General features: G+C 36.5%; 2 protein-coding genes across 4 annotated transcripts; one reads left to right on the top strand and one right to left on the bottom strand.

Moving 5' to 3' along the window:
- Positions 1–7,984: 7,984 nt before the first annotated feature.
- LOC101746588 (copper homeostasis protein cutC homolog) lies at positions 7,985–11,695 on the bottom strand. Of its 2 annotated transcripts, XM_021351435.3 has the most exons (5): positions 11,544–11,691; positions 11,089–11,237; positions 10,171–10,314; positions 9,142–9,216; positions 7,985–8,607 (listed from the first exon to the last, which is right to left on the bottom strand). In XM_021351435.3, the coding sequence occupies exons 2-5, from the start codon at positions 11,170–11,172 to the stop codon at positions 8,026–8,028; spliced, it is 885 nt and encodes a 294-aa protein (XP_021207110.1). In that variant the 5' UTR covers positions 11,173–11,237; positions 11,544–11,691; the 3' UTR covers positions 7,985–8,025. The 2 variants fall into 2 exon arrangements, with proteins under 2 accessions (XP_021207110.1, XP_004931352.1); XM_004931295.5 differs by lacking the exon at positions 11,089–11,237 and having other exon boundaries at positions 11,544–11,695.
- Positions 11,696–12,637: 942 nt separating this feature from the next.
- Positions 12,638–23,362, top strand: Rli (ribonuclease L inhibitor homolog). Of its 2 annotated transcripts, NM_001043446.1 has the most exon segments (13): positions 12,741–12,791; positions 12,958–13,172; positions 13,514–13,729; positions 14,144–14,351; positions 14,624–14,810; positions 15,667–15,784; positions 19,282–19,295; positions 19,297–19,384; positions 19,563–19,736; positions 21,913–22,035; positions 22,282–22,478; positions 22,667–22,901; positions 23,196–23,362. In NM_001043446.1, coding segments are annotated over 12 exon segments (1,821 nt in total). In that variant the 5' UTR covers positions 12,741–12,791; positions 12,958–12,959; the 3' UTR covers positions 23,244–23,362.
- Positions 23,363–27,796: the final 4,434 nt, after the last annotated feature.

Raw genomic sequence — 27,796 nt, 5'->3', positions numbered from 1 at the left:
CTCCTCGCAACAAGAGTTTATTACGGACCATTCCACGTCATTTTCCTCTATCTGCCGCCGAGTGTAGAGCATCGTGAACTGTGGTGTCGAGGGTAGTGCGGATCTGGTCAGTCCAACAACAATTAAACTTAAACAATGTAAAAACAAGCCAAAAACGACATAAAATCACTAGGTACATGACTACAACAGATTTAAATTTTTCAATTCCATTTCCACAGCTGCTGTAATAAAAAAACTCAAAAATACATGCTTTTGTAAAAACAGCGCTTCACGACCGGGTATTTCTTGAAAAAATCCCGATGATTGATGAGAGGTTAAAAGATTGTTCCGACATCGATGACATGGCGCAAAAAAAGCGAAAGCTCCAAACACGATTAACCTCACAATGTACTACTTAATTTCTGTTGTTTTTTTTTATCCTACCTAATCATTGGTAGCCTAAGGGTCTGTTCTAGCTACGTTTGGACGGATAGACTCACGAGCTCAACCTGAGATAATTTGCTAACTAGCCCTAGCAAGAGCAGTGCTTTTCAGAATCTACCACCGGATCAGAAACACGATGCACTGAGAAGATCTGGCGTGAAACACAATGGGGAAACTTTCTGTACTCACAATTATTTTAAAGCAAATAAACATCATTAATATCTCCAAAATCTAATAAATTAATTAAAAATTATCTCTATATATAAAAATGAATTGCTGTTCGTTAGTCTCGCTAAAACTCGAGAACGGCTGAACCGATTTGACTAATTTTGGTCTTGAATTATTTGGGGAAGTTCAGAGAAGGTTTAAAAGGTAGATAAATATGAAAATGCTCGGAATTAAATAAAAATAACAATTTTGTTTTTCCTTTGATGTGTCTCCCGTCGGACGGATTCCTTTTGTTTGTTTTAAGTTTATTTTATACAAAAGCTTAGGTCTTTTATTTATCGATTGAGGCACTACGAAGTCTGCCGGGTCAGCTAGTAAACTATAAAAACAAAAGAGAGTTCACTAAGTTCGATCCACAAACATTTAAATGCTAAGTACAATAGTTGAATCGGTGACTTGTTGATCCGAGCTCAATTGCTGTTTGCAGTGAAACTAAAAAAAAAAGTATACGTAGATATGGTTAGGAACCCTCATATTTTATCTTTGGTATGCGAATGATAAATTATACCTACTTTAGTACAGAGCCCGAATAAAAACGTACTGAAAATGTCATATAAACACTTCACATGCTTCAATGTACCTACTTCGATTTTAATGCCTTATTTTTATCATTAGACACGTCTTTAGGAAATATGTTGTCAACTGTCGTCGTTGCGGATTAAACTCAAACTGCAGTATAGGAAGCACTTATTTATTCCACATGCACCTTAAAATCGTATACATTAACAATCAATTGGTTTTTATCCTTTGAACCTTTTAAAAACGTAAAACACAAATTTTTATCTCATGACATTTTTTCCTCAATCTGACAGCCTGTCTTTCTTTTTTCCGGACGTCTCCCGTTGTTAATCTGTGTGTGAAAAACCATTCACCACACCACACCCCCACGGAGAAAGATACGCCAGTTGAGAGCCCTTAATCAAAATTGTCACTATACTCTTAATATTACGCATAATTAGGTATACGTGCGAATGTATTACAAGAATAATTGTATAAAACGAAGAATTATAAGTGAAAATTACAGGTAACAAGTAACAAATACAAGGTAACGATAGGTAACAACAGGTAACAAGATACAAGTAGTTCTTATAAATCAGTAATTTTTTAAATCTGACACGTCTGCCTGAGCGTGTGGTATAAGGCTCTTTTGTTTTCTCACCTTGAATTTTTATTGGAATTGACAGCGGCCTTGTTAGCAGCGGCAACAGCGGCGGATTTTCCAGATCCATTGGTCGTAAGGCTTGATTTTGCTGACAAGACAAAGGCTCGGCTTGCTTCCGTTCATCATCGATGTGATCTATGAAAGCCGGCTTAAGTCTGTCTACACTCACGACAACTTTGTTATTTTTTATGGACAGTGTGAACGTTTTCCCATCAGGGGAGCGTTCTAATACTCTATATGGACCTGTATATGGCGGCTGCAATGCCCTGCGGATGGTATCGTCTCTCAGGAAAACATGAGAAGCGCTTTCCAATTCCTTGAATATAAATGGAGGAGAGTTTTTACAATGTCGAGAAGCAGGCACTGGGCGTATAGATGACATTTTGTTACGCAATTGTACTACAAAGTCGGTGGCATCCTCAATTTTTTCTATTGACGAGGAAGCTATTAACAGCTCTCCAGGGAGTCTTAAAGGTTCACCGTACACCGTTTCTGCGACTGTGGCTTCCAAATCTTCTTCAAAGGCTGACCGCATTCCCAGCAAAACCATGGGAAGGGATCTTACCCATGAATCTTGATGGCATATTAATGCCGCCTTGAGCTGTCTATGGACACGTTCAATCATTCCGTTTGCGCAGGGATGATATGAGGTAGTCCTTATACGCTTGGTGGCGAATCGAAGCAGCAGCCGGTTAAACAAATCGGATTCAAATTGTGATCCTTGGTCTGTAGTGATTATTGACGGTACTCCAAAACGGGAAATCCACTCCCTGGTAAAAGTTTCCACCACTTCCTCTGCCGTGATGGTGCGCATAGGCCACACCTCTGGCCACCTGGAAACCTTATCAATTGCCGTCAAACAATATCGGTATTCGTTGCAAACCGGTAATGGCCCTACAATGTCTATATGCACGTGCATGAAGCGACCGGATGGTGTGTTAAAGTTTCCAGTAGGAGCTGAGTTGTGTCTTGAAACTTTGCTACGTTGACATGCGTCACAGCTTCGAGACCAAATACGGCAGTCCCTTTTCATCGATGGCCAAACGAAACGTTCTGACACGAGGCGTGTGGTAGCACGGATACCAGGATGACTCAAGTTGTGCAGTTGGTTGAACGCGGTTCTTCGAAAGGAAGGGGTCAAATACGGACGTGGCTTACCTGTAGAAACGTCACAATAAATTGCCGATTTCGCTTCTGGAGGGCTGATTTTAGTTAGGCTCAGGCTAGAGCCATTTTGTAACAGATTTTTCAATTCTGTATCTGTAGCCTGAGACTTCGCGAGTGCATCGTGATCTTGATCCAGCGCGATGGCGTTGATATCGATGCGTGACATGGTGTCAGCAACGATATTGTCCTCGCCCTTAATATACTGTATGTCAGTCGTGAATTGGCTTATAAAAAACAACTGGTTTAACTGAGGAGGTGGCAGCTTCTCGCGTCTCTGTAAGAAAGCATATAAGAGTGGTTTGTGGTCGGTAAAAATTGTGGCATGCTGGACTTCTAAAATATATCGAAAATGTTGAACACTTTCGTATACCGCTAATAATTCTCTGTAGTAAGTCGGCCACTGTCTTTGTTGGGGTGTGAGTTTCTTACTAAAAAAAGATAGCGGAAACCACTTACCATTTACCTTTTGCTGAAGGCAAGACCCAATATGAACACTGGAGGCATCCGTGAACAGACCTAAACTAGAATTACTCACAGGATGTTGTAATAGCGTCGCCGAGGACAAGCTTTGCTTGCAGGCTTCAAATTGCTGAAGTAGCTCTGGGGACCAAGGAAATGGCCTGGCACCCTTGCTCTTTGTTGCTACGAGAGCCTCAATTAGCGGTGCCTGAAACTGAGCAGCATGTGGAACAAAACGCCGGTAGTAGTTCAGCATACCGAGAAATCGGCGCATACCTTGTACCGTCTCAGGAGGTGGAAAGTCCAATAAGACTTGGATGCGAGCCTGAGGAGGGCGTGTCCCTTCACTGTTTATGTGATAGCCCAAGAAGTTAACTTCATCTACTCCCAGAGTACATTTGGAGGGGTTAATTACAACTCCGTATTCTTGTAGACGTTCGAAGAGGATTCGAAGGTGTTTCAGATGAAGATTCTCATCAGCTGAATGAACGAGGATGTCATCAACGTAGGGAAAGCAGAAATCAAGACCCCGTGTGACCTCATCAATAAATCGCTGGAATGTCTGTCCCGCGTTTCGAAGCCCAAAAGTCATGAATGGGAATTCGAAGAGGCCAAACGGTGTAACAATTGCTGTCTTCGGCACGTCCTCCTCAGCGATCGGTATCTGGTGATAAGCTTTTACTAAATCGATGGTGCTGAAAACTTTTGAACCAGAGAGGTTATGAGCAAAATCGTGAATATGGCGCACGGGGTACCTATCTGGAACTGTTCTGGCGTTTAGGGCCCGGTAATCGCCGCATGGACGCCAGGTGTCGTCTTTTTTAATTGTCATATGCAGTGGTGATGACCAGGCACTTTTGGATGGTCGAGCTGTACCAGATTGCACCATATCCTCGAACTCTTTCTTAGCTGCAACTAGTTTCTGAGGGGCTAAGCGGCGGGGACGGCAGGCAATCGGAGGCCCATCCGTTGTTTTGATGAAATGGACCGTATGGTGCTTAACGACTCGAGGCAGCCCTGGTGGTCGTGTAATGTCTGGAAATTCTGCTAATAATTCAGTAAAAATGACCTTTCCAGATGCAACTGCTCGAACACTTGGTTGATCAATATCAGTGGTTGAGGCAATTGATGATAGTCCTGTGGTCCCATCAACTATCCTTTCATTTCTGCAATCCGGTAAAAGATTGTAAAACGCTAAAAAATCAGATCCGATAATTGCAGAGTTAACGTCGGCTATGACAAATTTCCAGACAAAGTTACGGCGTAGCCCGAAGTTTAGATTTAAATTAATTGTGCCGAAAGTCCGAATGCAACTACCATTGGCAGCGCTTAAGTCGTATTTGGTAGCCTTTCGCTTTACTGGTAACCAGTGATGGGGGAAACAACATAGGTCTGATCCAGTGTCGATTAAAAAACGGTGCTTGGTCACTTGGTCAATGACAAACAGGCGGCGGCCAATACTATGGCAATCAGTTGCCGCCATTACTGACTGCTGTTTGGGTTTTCCGCCTTCCAGGTGCAAGGAGTTACACATTTAGTTGCATTATTGCCCCACCTCCGATGATACCAACAAATTTTAGGGCCGCGAGATGATGATCTGTCACGATAAGGGCGGCTCTGTCGCCTAGATAGGGCAGCAACTTGGCTACTGATCTCTTCTAGTTGTTTGGCTAATGAACCAAGGGTTAAACTGTTCGAAGATGTTGCGGTCGAACATACCATAGGAGGAGTTTGGGCCAACTCAAGAATTTTGTCGGCTAGTTCTGACAATTTGTCAAGGCCAAGGTCAGCCTGTGCTGCCAGTATAGCTTGAGCCTGATGAGGCAAGCGGCGTAACCAAAGTTGGCGTATAATATTGTCGTCTGTGAGTGTGCTTCCTGCAAGAGAGCGTAGGTGTCGGAGGAACTGTGATGGTTTTCTATCCCCAAGTTCTTCATCACTAAGAAATTGTCGAACTCTTTTTTCTTGTGATACAGAAAGGCGCTGAATAAGTATGCTTTTTAATTTTTCATATTTTTCTTCAGATGGTGGGTTTGTTATTATGTCTTCAACCTCTCCAGCTATTCTTTGGTCAAGGTGACCTACAACATAATTATATTTAGTAGTATCTGTCACAATATTGGCAATTTGGAATTGAGCTTCAATTTGAGCAAACCAAACAGCTGGTTTGTCAGCCCAAAATGTAGGCAATTTGACTGTAACTCTACAAACTTTTGTTTCTCTCTCATTTCCTTCAAGTTGTTTTTGTAGCGCTGCATTTGCAGCCAAGAGTTGTTGCAGTTGTTCCTGTATTTCTTGACTGGCCATTGTTAAGAAGAAAAATATAAACTTAGTTTAATAATATAAAACTGTATAAATAATGTTAACTATACCACACGCTCAGCAGGAATTATACATATAACCAATTATAGTATTATATTACAATACAAAATGGTATTAAAATTTTTTTTAACTAAAATTAATATTGGTTAATACATTCACAGAAAAATAAAAAATAAAAGGAAATAAATAACATTAAGGTTTTTAATACGAAATTCTATTTTTTATTAGTCCTTAATATATAGACTGCAGCACTGATGGTGTTCGTATTAGACGTCACTAATACTTGCGAAATTGATAATTAAATTGTCGAAAAAATGTTCAGGCGTAATAAGGAAATGAACATTTGCGATTAATTTCTGTGGTTCTCCGTGGATTTATTGAAAGCAGGCTTCTATATTGCGTTACTACATCCGTTATTACGTCCGCGGCTTCAACGGGACATCTCAATTTCTCGTGTCGGGGTCACCATTTTAGGAAATATGTTGTCAACTGTCGTCGTTGCGGATTAAACTCAAACTGCAGTATAGGAAGCACTTATTTATTCCACACGCACCTTAAAATCGTATACATTAACAATCAATTGGTTTTTATCCTTTGAACCTTTTAAAAACGTAAAACACAAATTTTTATCTCATGACATTTTTTCCTCAATCTGACAGCCTGTCTTTCTTTTTTTCCGGACGTCTCCCGTTGTTAATCTGTGTGTGAAAAACACGAAAAACCATTCACCACACGTCTACGTCACATCTGACAGCATGTACTCGTATTAAAATAACCATCATTCACGGACATAGGAATTTGGAAGAGTACAGAGAAACCAACTCACCCTCGAGTGGAATATTGTTTCTAGGCAGGGGTTCCTAAGTACATAAGTACTTAAATTTAACTAACTGCAGCTATGTCGACACTGGGAGGTTGCTCGGATTACTTACAACCCCGAAAGGTTGCAGCTTGGCTGAGCCTTTAGCATTGCAGATATGAGAAATGACAACCAGTAATCGAAGAAAATACTGAATATACGTGAGTGAACCTAATTATTATTAATCATTATTTTCATAATTAGTGATGGTAGGACATCTTGTGAGTCGTTAAGGGCAGGTAACACCGCCCAACCTATGTCTGGTCAAAGGCCACGACGACTTCAAACTATACTAAACTTATATTTTCTTATTATTTCTCTTATTTTTATGCTAACAACGCTCGAAATATCGACTACAAATATCCAAATGTCTGACACGTTTACAGGGATAATCTTTGTAGGGCATTCACGAGGCCGTACGGGTAGGTACCACCACCCTACGTGAAATTAAAGAAACAGATCTAGAAGAACTGCGCCCATCCACAGTATTTGTTTCGTTTCAAGTACTTTCTCCTGATCTAATAGACTATGGAATAGCCAATTGTAACAGACGTGACGTCACCTGTCATGCCCTGCCGCCAGCCAAGCCGCCAAGCCATGTTAACACGCCCCCTTCCGCCACTGCCGCTAGCCAAAGCCAACGAAGGGGGGATAGTGTTAATAAAACAAGCCATGCCGGCCATTTCTATCTGCTTTCTGCTTTCTTGCACAAATAAAAGAACTTGTTACGCTGCTGGTTTTTTTGGCGCATCATTTGCAACACAATCTTTCTCTCTTTTTTTTTCTATACCTACCGTTTTTTATTAACAATCTACATAAAATTCGAATAGCCACCCAGTTTCACCGCACAACTACGATAAAAATGTCATGAAATCATAATTACGTGTCTTTTCCAGATAAAAAAAAACGTATCCGCGTTCAATAAGTAACGATTTTTATGCCAAATTGCCTTCGACTTTATGCGGTTACGCAGCTGGCACGTTGTTGCCTCGAAAGTAATTTCCTTTATTACTGTATTTGCAAGCCAACTTTAGTCTTGTTTCCGGCCGGAAATGGATTCATACTTTTTTTTTAACTTTACAAAGTTAAGGGCAGGGATATAACAGGAAGGAGTCTTTGTGATTTGGAAATCGCAATACCTAAGGAAGCTACAACAGTTTTACTATTTTAAAACTTAGTACAAAATACTATTAATAAACAATAAAATTATTTACAACGCAGTAGGGAAAAAAATACGAGAAATGAATAAGCATTGGTACAAAAATGTTGACATTTAATGAAAAATCATAATTAAAATTACCAAACACTGGTAGGGTTCGGGAGTGGCTTGAGCTCTAGAATAAAGAGTCCAGAATAAAACGCAATTTAAAAAACATTTGAAAGTTTTACTTATGCATATCTAAATTTAATTTTCCATTTTGAGCTTCATTTCTTTCACGATATTTTCATCAGTAACATAAATAAATTCACTGTCACCTTCACCCATCCTCAAATTATTGCCAGCTTTATTCAAATATTTTGTTATTTTACACGAGCTATGCAAAATCTTACAACCCATATCTATGAATAGTTTGGCATTATCGACATTGACACCAGCTCCGGGCATAATTTCAATTTTATCAGAAAAACTCTCTAAAAGTGTTCGGATTAATACTAAAGCTTCAGAATCCGCTGCCGTGCATCTCTGCCCACTGGTCAATAATCTATTAAATCCCAGATTTATAATTTTTGTAACGGTAGCATTGGGTTCTTTGCAAACGTCAAACGCCCTATGGAATGTCACAGGCGTAGGAGATGCTCTCTCAATAATCTTTTTGCAGTTTTTTTCGTCTATTTCCTGACTATCTGTTAAAGCGCCAAAAACGAATCTGTCTATTTCAAACTGCTTGAAATGATCAATGTCTGATAACATTGTGTCCATTTCGAAATCGTTGTAACAAAAATCCGAACCAGTGCGACATCTTATCATGACGTTCACTTTGGGAACCTGAAAATAATTATCGAGTATAATAATATACTGATCAGGTGAAAGACCTTACTGAAACCCCACTTAACGAGTGTGTGTGCCGGGCCTCGGTTCGCAAACTGTGGAAAACATCTGTCAAGGCTTTAATAAGCAAGAATTCCACATGACCACGACTGCTCTGCCAAGAGCAACCGATTATGATGATGATGATGATGATGATAATAATATACGGAATCGCGTTGTTCTAAAATTCGCTTAAACGCTTAAACCAAATTTATGCTACTCTCACAGACACTGCACTAGGTCCATAAACATCGCAATTTTTTTTTGCGGCTTGCGTTGCATTTTTAACTTTTTTGTAGTAAAATTTTAAAATGTATCGAATTTCTTCTAAATTATCGAATTTTCCTATTTTGAATTTGGAATTGCCTTTTTTAAAATTTAAACTTTTAATGATACCAAAACCAGCCAGATACAAATAGTATAGCCAAAGATATTTTATTTTGAAAATCAAATCAAATGAAACATATCAACAAATAAAATGTAGGTACCTACCTTAAGAGTTTTCTTTCCATAGCTGTACTGAGAACACGATTTATGAATCAGTCGTCCATTTTTAATATTGTTTACCTACAAACAATTTCACACGTTTAAGAAAATCTTAATAAGAATAAAGGAATAAAGAAAATAAATGTTTGATTTATGCGGTAGAATTTTAATGCCATACTATTGCATTTTATACCTCAAGTCTTACTAAAGTCTATAGCTGTGGCCACAATACATATTGCGCTACTTTTTAACGCTTGAAATGCCTACGGTGCATATGTTCATAACGTAAATCCGATAAAACAATTTAAATAACAATATAAATATAATTGATAATAAAGTTTAAACATACAAAAATATTAGTATAACTGTTTGGCCGGAAAGCAATTAGCTAACTTCTGTTAATTGTTTTATTTATTTTATGTGATTTTTTCCAGGTTTGAAAGTATAATAACGGCAATTAACCGTTTATCATCTGTGAAAATGCACAAGTGGGGGAAAATGACGTAAAGTCGCTGAATGTGGCTACTCGGGCTCTTCCAAAAAGTCTCAGTCAATAACCACCATTTTAGTGAGACTATTTCAGCTCATCCTATTTAATTTAATGCCAATTGATGACAGCCTCGAGTAAATTTACTTCATCTCATTTCTTTTTTTTAAGAAAAATATGTACGTACATACGTTTTTTTTAAACTGGACATTAGCAAATATAATATTGCAAGAAGCCGATTGCCATACTAAAAAATTCGAAGAAGAAAAATAATATTTTTTATTTATAGTCTTATTAATAAGTTCCAATTTTGAACTTAATGTTATCGTAAGAATGAATCCATAATTATTTTTTATGATTGAAGGATTACTGGTGTCTCGGAGGCCTTTCCAATTTCACCAGGACAGGTGGGCGCTCAAAGGTTCAGCCAGGAGGGGTGGGATTTGCTAACAGCAGCCCGAGCGCCTCCGAAGGAGACCTCAATCCATATTATAAAGTCTGTCGCAAAGTAATTTATTTGTGAATTTTTACGAAAATCCTATACATACGACGGACGCAATCTGAGATACGAGCCCTGGGCTCGGTGTAAGTCCGCCTTCAGTAAGTGAACTACAAACTTCCAACTCGTCCGCACCACCGTAAATAGCATTAATCGCGGATTCCAAACTGTCTATGCAAACTTCAAGCATGTTCTAGAAATAAAGATAAAATTAAAGAGAAATTAGTAATATTAGCATTTTTTTAACCCAGGCGGAATTCGGATGTACTAGCTAGTGGTGATGGGAGTCGTTTTGTAGAATGCTTCAACGGTCCCACGTAATTTATGTGCTTCCTTACCGCAAGCGTCTCGTACGATGTTAGACCCCAGCCTAAAATATATTTATAAAAACGTCACCTGAGCTCAGCATACATTTATTATGGGATTTTGCCCTGTGTGTGCCGTTAAGTATTATTGTTTTTTTGTTTTATGATTGAAGATTTACTGGTGGCCCGGAGGCTTTTCCAGTTTCACCAGGAGAGGTAGGCGAGCAAGGGCTCAGCCAGGAGGGGTAGGATTTGCTAACAGCCGCCCGAGCGCCTCCGAAGGAGACCTAACAAATCAAGATCAACTGCTTCGCGAATGAATCTACTACCGGATCGGAATCGCGACCCGCTGAGAAGATCCGGCGAGAAACTCAGCGAGCTGATGCATGGGTTAGGTTACACGTCGACCTCTTTGTCGAGTTCGACGAGTACAATTACCGGGGTTCCTCAGCCTGCTCCTAGTGTTAGACCTGAAGGTATCTAATGCAAGAGTTATTGGATCTGATGGATCTGTAAGGACGAGTCTAGGGCGACGACGGTAACTTGCTCCTGTGTGATCAGGATTCGGGGAATATTATTGTGTTAAATGGTCACTGCTATACTGCGTGTCTTCTATTACGGGAGTGGTTCCATTACTTACGTAGAGCGATAACAAAAACTACCTCAGTATCGTTTACTCCATGGAAATTACAGGAATTGCTTAAAATGATCGTTTCATCTCCTTTTACCATGAAAATGTCCCCCATTGGAACATATTTGATACGTGTTGTGTAAGTAAGTGGTTTTTTCCGGTAGACCAATAGTCCGAATGCTGTTGTTCGGAATGAATACATTTTAATTCCATGTGTATTTCTCACAGTTCTATCTATTAATTAAGCTAACTATTAATCAACATCATGAATGCATGTATTTATCACAACTATTTCCTTATCTTGATTACTACTTATACAGGACTTATGATTTAATATCCGTTGCCTATGAATACCTGTATAAAAAGTTACAAAAAAAGTTACGTTGAAATTGTGTTTTTTTTTTCTTGTAAAATATTCTATTGAGAATTTCTTCTCTTAATGGCTTCTGTAAACATAATTTTAACAGTAAAAATGGCAATACTTACAAAACAAAAATAACTTCTTGGAAAGGAAAAATAAAAAAATTATGAACTCTGTGTACAATTTTGCTGCTTTATGATCACCGTCCGTCAGCTTTCCTATCAGCCAATTCCAACAGTGGCAATATCTGCGAAAACGAAAAAGCGCTCTACAAAAGAAGCAATCAGATATACTTTTTTAACGTATTTTATGACCTGGTAACTAAGACCTTTAAGCCATGTCTTATTTTAATATAAATTCTTATTTTGTCTTTGGCTTTGTGTTTGGCTTTGTTTCATTTCCCCACATTTTTGTACTTTCACAAATATTAAACAGTTAATAAACCACCGTTATTACACATTTAAACCTGAAGAAACACTAAATAGACAAAATAAAACAAATCACACAACTTTATTCCTCGTATTCCCGCCAAAAAGTCTCATTCATACACACTTTTTACTCATTATTGTAGATTAGACTTTGAATCATTACATATTCAATAAATACCATATGTGGATATACGAGCCCATAAATATCGACAACGTGCATGCCGTTACCCACCTTGAGACAATAAAAGCTCTATGTCTTAGTTTTATTGTAGGACTACACAGCTCAAATTGAAGTGCATTGCGGATTCCTAGCAGAAAGAGCCAAGGTGATAATAATTACCCGTGCGGGCTCATAAAATGCTCCACCGCTAGTAATTACGTTATATATTTAATTCATAATTTCCTTAGCGATATTTAAATTTAAAAAAAGTATTAATTCAGGCAGTGGAATAGTTGTGACAATAATAGAATAATACACTTTGGGGTATATGACATCACCTGGGCCATTTAATGAATAATTAATCAATTGATGATAAATTGATGTAGACCAATTTACCTCCTTAAGCTCTAGATTGGATATTATTTTTTTAAATTAAGAGAATATCAATCTCCTAGTATGCTAAATAAACGAACACTAGAAAAATGCTACTAAATATAAATAAAAAATAAACAAAGTACTAAATATAAATAAAAAATAAAAAAAGTCAACATATTGCTATTTTAGACGCACACAATCAGCAATTTAGGCACTCATCTCGTCAAAAAGGTCAAAACTAAATTCTAGTGTTACATACACACAATTCCGCATAAAAATTAATAATTATATGAACAATATCTCCTTTGCTTCTTCATATGAAATAAAAAATCGAGTCCTTTTGACGTTTCGAAATCTATGGACACGCGAATGCAGGCAGTATTTCGCCAGTGTTCGCTTACTTTTAACAGGTAATTAACTCAAACACATAAAAATTTAACCCTATAAACGATGTAAAAAATTTATAAATAAGAAATAAATGTGTACGAAACTGAAAATTTAATAAACATATGATACAGCTATTGAGGTTATAATCGTATTTTGTGCCACATATTAAATTAACATTTTAAACAACAGAAATGTCTCGACGAAAAGATCACGAGGAAACCGACAAGCTAACTCGTATCGCTATTGTGAATGCTGATCGCTGCAAGCCAAAGAGATGTAGGCAGGAATGTAAGAAGAGTTGTCCTGTTGTACGTATGGGAAAACTCTGCATCGAAGTCACTCCTAATGACAAGATAGCCACCATCTCTGAGGAGCTATGTATCGGTTGTGGTATTTGTGTGAAGGTGAGCGGACATCAGTTTGCTACGTAATTAATTTAAGCAATAACATAAAATATTATTATTGTATTCACATAAAAACGAAAGAACTATTATTTTTATAAAGCAGAAGTTCATTAAAATTGATAATTTTTACTACTCTCCAATGTTTAATACATTATTAGTATGAATGGCCTATTTTCCAAAATTGATACTGTGTAAAACAATACATCAAAATATGAATGCAAAAAGTAATTAACACCTTATTCATTGAAATTCACTTTTAGTCATTTAACCAATAAAAAATGGAAAAATATTTGATGGTGATGTAATCATACGCCTAACAATATTATTTAAAATATTTTCAGAAATGTCCCTTTGATGCTATCACCATCATCAATATCCCATCTAACTTGGAGAAACACACTACCCACCGTTACTCCAAAAACTCATTCAAGCTCCATCGCCTGCCTATCCCAAGACCAGGAGAAGTTCTAGGTCTTGTTGGCCAGAACGGTATAGGAAAGTCTACTGCACTGAAGATTCTTGCTGGCAAGCAGAAGCCCAACTTGGGTCGTTACACTGTAAGATCTAAAAACACATTTAATAAACACTATGATGCACAAATTACCCTATAGACACAACCCACTAAGTTTTACACCCCATCTTCACAATGGGTTGTATATCCAATACAATGGTAGATTCAGCGAAGCACTGCACTTGCTAAGGCCACTTTTAGCAACTCCTCTCAGGTTGAGCTTGTGAACTCGCCTACCCAACTGGAAGTTAGAATAGCCTAATAGACTACCAACAAAAAAAAACAGAAACTACATAGCAAGGAATAATTCCATTCCACAAAATGATTTTGGCCTTATTATTATTATGCCAAAAACTTATTATGTATGACAGTGTCTTTTGTTAATAAATCAATACAATACCATTTTCAATTCGCTGTGTTATTTTTAACAGCTCTTCTTACATTTTAAATTATTTGTCAGGACCCTCCAGATTGGCAAGAGATACTTGCTCATTTCCGGGGCTCTGAGCTGCAAAATTACTTCACAAAGATCCTCGAAGATGATCTAAAGGCGCTCATTAAGCCTCAATATGTAGATCAGATCCCTAAAGCTGTAAAGGGAACTGTCGGTCAACTATTAGACAAAAAAGATGAAATGAAAAACCAATCTGTAATATGTAGAATGCTTGGTAAGTTTTGCTAATCAACATATCATTTTGCAATTTGTCTGGAAGAATATAATAATAATATTATCACTTCCCAGCATACACTTTCCTGTAATGATTTTTATAATTGAATTATAATGTTTTATTCCTCAAAGAGTATGCCTATTTAAGTTGAAATATATTTATTGATAAGTATGTAGTAGAGTTATTAGTAATGATTTGTGTATAGAAATTAAGTGCTGCTCTTGTTTATTAAGGATTCCAAATTTGATTTAATTTGAATTGATCTCTCACAGATCTATCACACATCCGTGATCGTGAGATTGCGGCACTTTCCGGAGGAGAGTTGCAGCGTTTTGCATGTGCCATGGTGTGCATTCAAAATGGGGATATATTTATGTTTGATGAGCCATCCTCATATCTAGATGTAAAGCAACGACTTAACGCTGCCCGCACAATAAGATCTCTTATCCACCCTGACAAGTAAGTGAATATTTTTTTCATTATTAAGCATTTTCACTACAGAAGGCTCTAAATTCTAAATCAATAATTTGATTGTATAAAAAAACATGAACTGTTGCAATAGTATACATAAACATTACATCCAAATGTTTGTATACAGTATGTGTAGTTTCAAATTTATTTTTAAATAAAGCTGCATCCAATCTCATGAAATAGGAAAGCTAAAATAACTTTACAACCGTCCAATATGCGAAAGCAACTTCTTTATATTCATCGAAAGAACTCCAGTCTTGTTCAAACTGAACTGTTAATGCTCCTGAACTTGCAATCAAGTAGGTATTTGTCATAAACATTTATCATAACTAAATTACCTTCATGAACATATTATTAAATATCTAAATTTTTTATTTATCATTATGAAAGCCCACGGTCACTGCAATATGAATATGTATAATATATATATATATATATAGTGTAGTCTAGTTTACAGGATAACTACTCCTGCAAACTAGAAAACATGTCAAAGAACAGGCAGGGTGTTGGTACCTACCCATTTGAGTCTACAGATTTCCAAACTTAAATACATAATTGTTTCAAAGCCATTCCGTCTTTGCGGAAGTATGGATAACTATATGTGCAATAAAATAACTTATTGACAAAAGATGAATCTTAGTTGCTTTAAAAAAATTACAGAATTTTATATTCTAACTGGTTTAATTAAAAAAAAAGTGTATTTGCAAAATGTGTGTAAAAGGAAAAGTCAAAGCTTAAGCTTATATAACTAACACATTTGCCATGGAATGCTTTATTCAGCAAATCAAATCAGTCCTAAATACTTAACAAAACATTGATATGTGATAACAAATTTCACATTCAGGTTCATCATTGTTGTGGAACATGACTTGTCAGTGTTGGATTATCTCTCAGATTTTATCTGTTGTCTTTACGGTGTACCTGGTGCATATGGTGTTGTGACTATGCCTTTCTCCGTTAGAGAAGGTAAGATTTTTCAGGTTTTTCTGGTCACTACATAGATGTTAATTCCTTTCATTCCTTATAATTTTTTTGCATATAATCTGTATTAGAGCAAGAGCCCGCGACAGCCAGACCTTCGTTATTTTATAAAAGCTGAAAGTTTCTCTGTGTATGTCTCCAACACAGGTAAGAATGACCCGCGATTATAAAGTTCCGATTGTGGTTACTTGGGCAGGTAACAGGCAGTAAAGGTATATAAAATAGTACCTTAAATTCGTTAAAGTATAAAGGTTTTTTTTTTAATATTTAGTCCAGAATATCTTTAGAAATCATGATATCCGTTGCCAGACACTTTTTCCAGTTGTTACCCCCTGCCAGACACCCTTAAACTTTAATAAATTTTAATTATACTTTCGTTATACTATAAAAGCTAAATTTTATATATGTTACTTAGGGACTTATAAAAATATGTTACCCCAAGAGCCGGACAGTTTTAATGGTTCTTACATCTTGCCAGACACATTGAGAGCCCGCTGTAGGTGCGAGCGCGAGGTAGCAACTGTTCAAGCGGGTGTGAGCGAGATAGAGTGCTTAGTCTATTGTGATCTTTTACTGCACATCAGCTGTCGTTTATAGGATTTATCCGTTCTAAGCAGTGATATCGAGGCGCTACTCGGCATGGGAAGCTCTGTCATTCTGGCGGGCGACCTAAATTGTAAACACATCAGGTGGAACTCACACACCACAACCCCTAATGGCAGGCGGCTCGACGCGTTAGTCGATGATCTCGCCTTCGATATCATCGCTCCGCTAACCCCGACTCACTACCCGCTAAATATCGCGCATCGCCCGGATATACTCGACATAGCGTTATTAAAAAACGTAACTCTGCGCTTACACTCGATCAAAGTAGTTTCAGAGTTAGATTCAGACCACCGCCCCGTCATTATAAAGCTCGGTCGCGCTCCCGATTCCGTTCCCGTCACGAGGACTGTGGTGGATTGGCACACGCTGGGCATTAGCCTGGCTGAATCTGATCCACCATCGCTCCCGTTTAGCCCGGACTCTACCCCGTCTCCTCAGGATACCGCTGAAGCCATAGACATCGTAACGTCACACATCACCTCGACATTAGATAGGTCATCGAAGCAAGTTGTGGCGGAGGACTTCCTTCACCGCTTCAAATTGTCCGACGATATTAGGGAACTCCTTAGAGCTAAGAACGCTTCGATCCGTGCCTACGATAGGTATCCTACAGTGGAAAATCGTACTCGAATGCGTGCCCTACAACGCGACGTAAAGTCTCGCATCGCCGAAGTCCGAGATGCCAGATGGTCTGATTTCTTAGAAGGACTCGCGCCCTCTCAAAGGTCTTACTACCGCTTAGCTCGTACTCTCAAATCGGATACGGTAGTAGCTATGCCCCCCCTCGTGGCCCCTCAGGCCGACTCGATAGTTCAATATCGACAACAATGAGGAAAATTATAAGAACGATTAAATATTTTTCTTTGACATGTAATATTTTGTTTGTTCTTTATAATATTAAAATAACCTTTTTTATTTTCTATAATATTGCTATGAACGTAATAAATAATTTTTTTATTGGATATCTTCAAAGATTACAATAGACTAAGTACTCTATCTCGCTCACACCCGCTTGAACAGTTGCTACCTCGCGCTCGCACCTACAGCGGGCTCTCAATGTGTCTGGCAAGATGTAAGAACCATTAAAACTGTCCGGCTCTTGGGGTAACATATTTTTATAAGTCCCTAAGTAACATATATAAAATTTAGCTTTTATAGTATAACGAAAGTATAATTAAAATTTATTAAAGTTTAAGGGTGTCTGGCAGGGGGTAACAACTGGAAAAAGTGTCCGGCAACGGATATCATGATTTCTAAAGATATTCTGGACTAAATATTAAAAAAACAACCTTTATACTTTAACGAATTTAAGGTACTATTTTATATACCTTTACTGCCTGTTACCTGCCCAAGTAACCACAATCGGAACTCTATAATCGCGGGTCGTTCTTACCTGTGTTGGAGACATACACAGAGAAACTTTCAGCTTTTATAAAATAACGAAGGTCTGGCTGTCGCGGGCTCTTGGGATATATGTTTTGAAATGTGAGATAATCTTGTCATCAACATATGATTTGAGGTCAAAGGATCTTATGAAAAAGAGTCAGAATATTAATCTAGAAATATGTCAGGAAATATATCTTTCCTGACATATTTCTCATTATCAATACATAAAACAATGCTTTTTTTAATTCTCAACCTTACTCCTGAATTCTAAAAATTTTAATTCTATAAGTGTGTAGTTTTGTAGTACGAGATTATTCAAGGTTGTAGCACTATATTACATATTTCCTCTACAAAGCAATTGAATGTTCTACTCCAAAGGATCCAAATGGAATAAATAGTTCCTTTAACCTTTGCAACTGACTACAATAATAACACCTGATTGATAGGAGGTCTTCTGCCTGTTTGGATACAAAGTCCCTAAGTAACATATATAAAATTTAGCTTTTATAGTATAACGAAAGTATAATTAAAATTTATTAAAGTTTAAGGGTGTCTGGCAGGGGGTAACAACTGGAAAAAGTGTCCGGCAACGGATATCATGATTTCTAAAGATATTCTGGACTAAATATTAAAAAAACAACCTTTATACTTTAACGAATTTAAGGTACTATTTTATATACCTTTACTGCCTGTTACCTGCCCAAGTAACCACAATCGGAACTCTATAATCGCGGGTCGTTCTTACCTGTGTTGGAGACATACACAGAGAAACTTTCAGCTTTTATAAAATAACGAAGGTCTGGCTGTCGCGGGCTCTTGGGATATATGTTTTGAAATGTGAGATAATCTTGTCATCAACATATGATTTGAGGTCAAAGGATCTTATGAAAAAGAGTCAGAATATTAATCTAGAAATATGTCAGGAAATATATCTTTCCTGACATATTTCTCATTATCAATACATAAAACAATGCTTTTTTTAATTCTCAACCTTACTCCTGAATTCTAAAAATTTTAATTCTATAAGTGTGTAGTTTTGTAGTACGAGATTATTCAAGGTTGTAGCACTATATTACATATTTCCTCTACAAAGCAATTGAATGTTCTACTCCAAAGGATCCAAATGGAATAAATAGTTCCTTTAACCTTTGCAACTGACTACAATAATAACACCTGATTGATAGGAGGTCTTCTGCCTGTTTGGATACAAAAGATATTTATTTTAATAAATCTGCAACTACAATCAGAAACAATATGCTTTAACGAAATTAAATTCGGCAGTTGCTTGTTATTACTTCCAAACCCTCCAATAAGATAAACAAAACCAGGGAGAAACATGGTAGATTGCTAGATAGCAATTTATCTGGTTGATTGAATGTACTAAACAATTAATTTAATTGTAATAACGGCTATTATTCATTTATAAACATTACTATTAATTTGTAACATTAAGTTCAACAGGAATAAATTTTAATGCATTTATTTTAGGTATAAACATATTCCTTGATGGGTTTGTACCCACCGAAAACATGAGATTCCGTACTGAATCGCTGGTGTTCAAGGTAGCTGAGTCAGCTACCGAAGAAGAGGTAAGATATCACAGCTTGTTTATCCACTACTATTGTATTATTATCACAAATGAGGGTAATGAAAAAAGTACTTAAAAATTCAAAATATATGAAATTTGTCTTACTGCGTTATTGTTTCAAATTAGATAATTTACAATAAATAAATCAGAATATAGAATCAACAAAAAAAATATTTTAGATAAAAAGGATGAACCATTATGAATACCCAGAGATGTCTAAAATGATGGGTGATTTTGGGTTGCGTGTGATGCCTGGAGAGTTCTCAGATTCTGAGATTTTAGTATTACTTGGTGAAAATGGGACTGGGAAGACAACATTTATTAGAATGTTGGCTGGAAATCTTGAACCTGATGAAGGTAAGAATAATAAGAAAATATTTAAATAATAACAAATAGGATTAATAATGGTCAATGAAATATTTTCCCAAATAATTTCTCTCTTTTATAATTATTTGCGTTAAAATGTTTAAAGAATTTTAAAAACCTGCTAATTTTGCGTTTAATTTTAATATCTTAGCTCGGGGAAAATCTTTAGACAGTATTCTGCTCCAAATTCATTATTGTTCAATAGGGATATTATTGAGATAATAGGTTGAAATTCTCAAGTTTCAATAGGTATATCTCAGAAATAAAGACATATTTAAAATAGTAACATTTTTAAGACAATATTATGTGACAAATTATTTTTAAAAATAATTACAAAAATAAAAAAAATACAGAAGAACCTAACAACTAATTACATCAACACAACTCTGTTCGTGTATTAATTATGACTTACTAATGACTCGTAATACCTGAATATTAATAATTTATAAAAAAAGAAAATGTTCGTTTTAAAACAACGTATCTAATTGAAGCATGATTCTATCATTTATTATTCTACTTATTCTTTTTTAAGGGATTTTATGACCTAGTAGTTCCCGAGAAGCTACGTTTAGCGGCTTTTTATTACACATTTAAACCTGAAGAAACACAAATTAAACAAAATAAAACAAATGTCACAACTTCACTCTATTCTAAAATATAATACAACAATAACATTGTCAGTCTATGTCCCTACAGGTTTGCGTGTATCCGAATGTAATTTACAATATTTTTAACTAGCAACACTGACATGACGTATGTCAAAATTCGTGAAAGTTTCACTTAAACTGTCAAAATGCTTTTGTGCGAAAACTCAACGCTTAAATTACACCGAAACTCTATTATTTACGATAAAATGTAAACGTGTTTTTATTAATTTATGAAGAAACTAAGTGTACGTGAAATATATAAAAAAGACTTCTTTAACATATTTAAGTTTGAGGTTATGGATGTGTAAAGACTGAATTATTTTAAGTGTTAGTTTCGGTATTTAATATGGCAAGAACAGAACTATTCGATTTGTTCTTTCATCCAGTATTTCAAAAGTGTTTAAAATACGCGGAGTCTATCTCTAGTCCGGAAGGTAATTGCAAAATAAAAAAAATATATTTACAAAATATTTTCTTGTTCTGTAAATAATATAATTTAAAACTAGACTCTATGGAGCAGTTTAAATATTAATCGTTTAAAAATCACAATTATCCTCACCCCATGCCAATTACATGTGAAAGCTAGCAAATAATCATTTAAATTTAGTTTGTTATTTATATTATTGTATAGCTAGATGAATGAACTCCCTACCCATTTGGCGTTAAATGGTTATTGGAACAACATGAATGCCTGTACCCACCTTGAAGCATAAGTTTGAAGTCTCATTTGTATTTTTATATCAGATTTCATATATTAGGAATAAGCCGATGTCACATTTACAATAAGATGTTCAATAAAAATTTAGAATCCAAAATACAAGACTCATATTTTTGATGTTGTTGTGGCCAGGGGGATAAGAAGGCCGTGAATTTGTACCTAGAGATGCTGTGTCGGTGTTCCAATCCCACAGGCAGACTTCTTTTTTTTTTATCAAATACCTACTTAACCAATGTTCTTAGTTGATTTCTATGCTGAAGGAATAACATCATCTAATAAAACTGAAACCCACAAAAATTATAATTTGCCTAATCACTGGTGGGGGAGTGTCTTGTGTGCCTGTATGGGTAGGTACCACCACCCTGCCTATTTCTGCTGAGAAGTAGTAATATGGTTCGAAGGGTGGGGCAGCTGTTGCACTGAAAGAAAACCATGACTTGACTGATGCCAGGTGATAAAATTTACATTGTTGTTAACTATGGGCTCCTATGACCACTTAGCACCAAGTGGGTCATGAGCTCATCCACCCATCTGAGCAATAAATAAAAATCTGCTCTCATAGGCAAGTTTAAGATCTAGTTGGTATGGAGTGGAAACCATTATTCAAGAAAATCAGCACTGCTTGGGGAGCAACTAGACCTAAAACCATTAAAAATTTTAAAATATCTAAGAACCTCTGAAATAATAGTGTGTGTAATATTTTTTTGTTTGTATTTTCTTCAGTCTATAGGGGCTTAATGTATTTAAATTTTTGTCATTATATGCTTGTTATGAATTGATTTATTTATTTTATAAACAGGTTCAGGTCAACTTCCGCAGTTACACATTAGTTACAAACCCCAAAAGATTTCACCGAAATCACAGGGACTTGTCAGGAGTTTACTGCATGACAAGATTAGAGATGCTTATATACATCCACAGGTTTGTGAAGACATATCTAAATAAAATTAGGAAAGCTATAATAAAAACCTTATTGCTATGTTTAATAATATATTACACTGACAATTTTTTGAAATTGTAATTATGAGAGTAAATTCAAAATATAACATTTTCCTGAAATCATTAATTTAAAATGCAAATAAAGGTCATGTTCCTGAAGACAATATCCTTAATAGTTGAGCTACCATCAGGCAGCATTTATAATGTATACAAATATTTATGTTACAGTTCCTCACTGATGTGATGAAGCCAATGAAAATCGAAGAAATTATGGACCAGGAAGTCCAAAATCTATCTGGTGGTGAGTTACAGCGAGTAGCTCTCGTGCTGTGTCTTGGTAAACCTGCTGATGTTTACCTTATTGATGAACCTTCAGCTTACTTGGATTCTGAACAGCGTTTGGTAGCAGCTAAAGTAATTAAAAGGTGTGTTATTTATTTTTATATATATTTTTCTAGGAAAGAATAGTTCTTTAGTATAATTAATGATATTTAAATAAATCTATCTATCCTTTTTTAGTATCTCGTTTTTGGCTATTCACTTTTTTTTTTTTTTTAAATAAGTGTTACAAAAACAATGTTTTATTTATGAACTAAGGACTTCTTTTTATTAGGTTCATCCTCCATGCCAAACGCACTGGCTTTGTTGTCGAGCACGACTTTATAATGGCTACATATCTAGCTGATCGAGTAATCGTGTTTGAGGGTACACCTTCGTCAAATGCGACCGCACATGCGCCTCAATCGCTCCTCAATGGGATGAACAAATTCCTGGAACTCTTGGGAATCACCTTCCGCAGGGATCCTAATAATTTCAGACCGAGGATAAACAAACATGCATCAGTGAAGGTAACATTGTTTATCACAATTTGAAATACTTTTATTAGCCTTAATGATGCTTGCATAAAATTATTAAGTGCTCTTTACGTGTTCAATAAAAATATTAGCCTGTATAAAATTTATAACTTGTTCAGTGTTCAGTGTCATGTGTACATCTCGACCAGATTTCCTATATACTTTCAAGACTAAAATATTTAATATGTACTTACATGAAGAATGCTCACTGTTGACAATGAACCAGTTCATTGAAACCTTTTTTCATCTTAAATCTGAATATAAATATTTTCTTTTTTTTTTTTTCAGGATATAGAACAAAAGCGAGCCGGTCAATATTTCTTCTTGGAAGACTAGTAAAGAAAAATGTAAACATTATTGTATTTATATATATTGTTACTGTCACAAGGCGATGACCTGCCAACTGTGTATTTTCCAATTAAATGTAATACTATAATAAATCATGTTTTATACAACTACCTTTACAAAATTATTTTGCTATCATTTCCATATGAAGCAATGTAAATCTGCACAGATGTTTTTATACCCTAAAAATCGTACAGAATTGTCGACAGTACGTGGAAAAGTTAATTCATGCCATTCATTAATTGGGCAATAAATAATTCTAAATTATTTGTCAAATTTTATGGCAGTGTAGATCAGCGTTGCCAGATTTTATTTTTGTCGTGTCGGGATTTTTGAATTTTTTAAGTGAAAAAATCAGGATTCTTTCGTCGAAAGCGGAACATAGAAAAAAGTTATAATATTATAATTTATTATCTTTTTGTTTGAGTTCAAATAACGTGTACATGATATATCGCAAAAATAGGCATTGAATTTTTTTAATATGATATTTTAAACCAGATTTACTTTAAATTCTTATTTGTCTTCTGAATAAGAGAAATCAAAAAGTTTTATTCATAATATGGCGTTTCAAACAATACTTTTAGGGAGTGTAAAACATTACAACTTACAATATTATTTTTAAGATAGGTATACTTATTCATGATATTTCTATGAAGATTTAACTTCTTTTAAGGTATCCTTTTTCTCTTTAATAAAGATGAAGAACTCTTCACAGGAGAGCTGTAGATTATGGAGCATTTATTTCTGGCATCCATTTTAAATTCATCAAAAAACGTGTGCAAGAAAGCTGTTTTTTATTTTTTTTTATTGCTTTGATGGGTGTACAAACTGGACAAGCTCACAGCCCACCTGGTGTTAAGTGGTTACTACAGCCCATAGACATCTACAACGTAAATGCGCTACCCACCTTGAGATATAAGTTCTAAGGTCTCAAGTATAGTTACAACGGATAGCCCACCCTTCAAGCCGAAACGCCAACTGTTGAAAGAGCTGACGCAATTTCTGTGCGGTGGTGACGGTGGTGTCTGCAATTTCCCACTAATACGGATGTATTCTTTGTCATTGGATAAGGATGATTTCAACAAGTTAAATTCTTCGTATAAGCTATCTACCGAAATATCGTCTGTCAATTATATTAAAGACTAGCTGACCCGGCAGACTCCGTGATGCCTCAATCGATAAATAAAAGACCTAAACTTTTGTATAAAATAAACTTAAAACAAACCAAAGGAATCCAAAGGACGGGGGACACATCAAAAGAAAAACAAAAATTGTTATATTTATTTAATTCCGAGCATTTTCATATTTATCTACCTTTTAAACCTTCTCTGGACTTCCACAAATAATTCAAGACCAAAATTAGCCAAATCGGTCCAGCCGATCTCGAGTTTTAGCAAGACTAACGAACAGCAATTCATTTTTATATTTATAGATATAGCATTTTCAATCATGTCAAAAACTAACTCCTTTTTGCAGGTTTATAAATTTAAGTCTAGAAAACATATTTTAAATTTAAAATAAGTTTCGTCTGGTCGCCAAAAAAGCCATCCTTTAGCCTAGCCTGCTTCCTCAGCACGCACGATCTAGTTATCCCCGAAAGCGGGACTGAGCCTATCCCGCGCGGGACATTTAATTTTGATTTAAAAATCGGTACGTCTAGCAACGCCGGTGTAGATATATAAAGGTAAATCATTCCACATAGAATAGTCCAAACTAGGATCCTCTGTCTGAATACTCATGTATATTCAAATAGTCAAAGTATAGCAAAATTTTGCAGTGTCCCAATAGCTAATCTAGTTTGTGAATAAATTATTCTGCATGTTGATATCTAAACCAAGGAACAATTTAGGGGCACTCTTACATGAGCAGAGTAACCTTGAGATCCGAGGTTGAACTCGCAATTGTCCTCAAGGACGTATGGATGCGGCGTGACAAATGGATAGGGCGATACTGCCTACAAACTACTTAAACCATTCCGCATATTCCTGCAGGAAGGTTATAAACTCCATTGTAACTACAAGGCTTTAACATTTTGTGACAATGCTCGATCTGTGAAAGAGCAAAAGCGGGGGAAAATGTAACAAAATCGTGGAACTTGGCGTTCTGGGTTTGTTTACAAAGTCCACCGAAAAATCCCGTTATTATGTTATACCTTTAAACTAAAGCTAAGCAAAAAATGGATGAGAAGAACCGCAGACCGGGTTCAGCGGTGTAAATTTGGAGAGGCCAGTTATGACCCAGACTTCAAGGCGGATGGCGGTGTTCTTGTGCTATTTACGTAACAGGTAACCAATTGAGACTGAGTTCGTCTGCCCTGCACCAGTTAAATAACCAAGACGTTGACCAATATTCGCTTTCAGTACATCAGGTTCGCCGTATTGTCAAAAATAGAATGCTGATGGGAGAAGCATGATTGGTCTCATCGATGGTCGCCTCACGATCAGTGAGACCAATCATGATTTTCCCATCGGCATACCGACGAAAATCATTCGTTCGCTGTGTGTATTACCACCAACACCAACAATTTTTGAGGCATACTTAATAAACAGCTTTTCTATGTGTGCCCTTGCTTAACACTTAATATTTTGTCAATAATTTCCAGGATCAACGCACTATTATTATTAAAATATTATTAAACAAGGCCATTACAATCTGTGCGTCATAAGGCTCTGAGCATCTGACTTCACGTGAATCGTCACGACTAATGAATGAATCATTTCCTTACAACTTGATGACGTAACGATGTCGAAAATAACATCAATGATGAAGATGAAGAAAACTTTAATAACGTACTTAGATATAAAACCCATCGTTTATACTGTTTATGAAGAATTCGGTTTCATTTTAAGCAAATCAAAAAGGTGATCGTGGAATTAGTATTATCCAAAGTCATAAACGGCTTTGTTTAACTCTTCGTCGTATTCGACGAATTCGACGAGAACGGTGACCGGTACTTGAAGAGCGTAAAAGCACTAAGACCGTGTATCCGGAGGATCCGACAAGACCCGTTTTGGGCGACGGCCGTTTTGTGTTGTCCCGCCCGTTACCTGGGACGGATATTTAGTTAGACGCGGCCGCGATAAGAAGGTAATCGCGTCGCGCCACTTTTTCGAAGAAGAGACATCACAACGTGAATGCCGCCACACACCTTGTGGTATGAGATTGAAGTCTTAATTGTACTGTGTAGCGGTTGCTCCAGCCTTCGAACCGGATAAAGAATTTGACTGTATAAGGATACTCGTGCAGTCTCACAATAAGCCCCACCACCAGTAATAAAGTATTTTTCACAATTAAATAGCTTAAGGTACTACTGTACTAGTGAGCGAAAAAATAGTATATGATAGAGGAGTATGGAAGGAGAAAACAGGTTGCGCCGACCCCGGGTGACTGAGAAGGGTACCTAGTGTACCTACTACTAGTTACCCAAGGCGTCTACAGTCTTATATTTATTTTTAATATAGTTGATTCTTGAATTATATATCTATAGAACGTATACATTCTGTAATCTGTATAATTATGTATTCTATAAAGTGGTATGCCCGAGTGAGTCTGCCGCGCCGGCGAGAACGGCGCGCGGCGTTCGATGACATCATGGCTGGTGAATACACTACGTGGAACAGAGTCGAATAACATTTGGTTACATTTATAAAAAATAATTAAGATCGCATAATCGCTTGGTAGATGGTGAAGGTCATTCTTGGTCTAAATTCAGTCACAAATATATGTTTTTCAAAGAAACTCTCATAAATTAAAGGATAATAGATCTTTTCTCCATTCGTTAGCCAGGATTCAAGAAGCGTGAGCTTTACACCTTGAGGGTTTAAACCAAAGTATTGTGTAAAGACTTTCCTAACTTTAAAATCGAAATATGTGCCTGCCGGAGTGAGTTAACAACAAGTTCTACTGAGTGATTGGTCAACACGTGGTACAAAATGGCACAAAGTACACCGACCATCTAACCTTTTTTTCCAGAACGACTAGATTTTTTTTTATTGCTTAGATGGGTGGACGAGTTCATAGCCCACCTGATGTTAAGTGGTTACTGGAGCCCATAGACATCTACAACGTAAATGCGCCACTCACCTTGAGATATAAGTTCTAAGGTCTCAGGTATAGTTACAACGGCTGCCCCACCTTTCAAAGCGAAACGCATTACTGCTTCACGGCAGAAATAGTAATTACCACTAGTAATTACGCAAATTATAATTTTGCGGGTTTGATTTTTATTACCCGATGATATTCCTTAACTGTGGAAGTCAATCGTGAACATTTGTTAAATACATATTTCATCAAAAAATTGATACCCGCCTGTGGAATTCGAACACCGTAGCATTGCTAAATACGAATGCATCGAACGTCTTATTCTTTAGGCCACGACGACTTATTTGAAATAAACTGACTTTCTTCTCTTGCCCTTATTCTACATAATGTGGTTTCAGCACAGTACGTCCCCTTCTCATGCTGCATAGGGAATTAGCCTAAGTTTTTTGACCGGCCTCCTGCATGACATCAATCTCCAGTATCGACTACCAATATCTCCAGTA

Source organism: Bombyx mori, chromosome 7 (genome assembly GCF_030269925.1).
Source record: "Bombyx mori chromosome 7, ASM3026992v2".
NCBI classification, from domain to species: Eukaryota; Metazoa; Arthropoda; class Insecta; order Lepidoptera; family Bombycidae; genus Bombyx; species Bombyx mori.
Note: the sequence above shows the minus strand (reverse complement) of the source record. Positions and strands in the feature narration are given on the sequence as shown.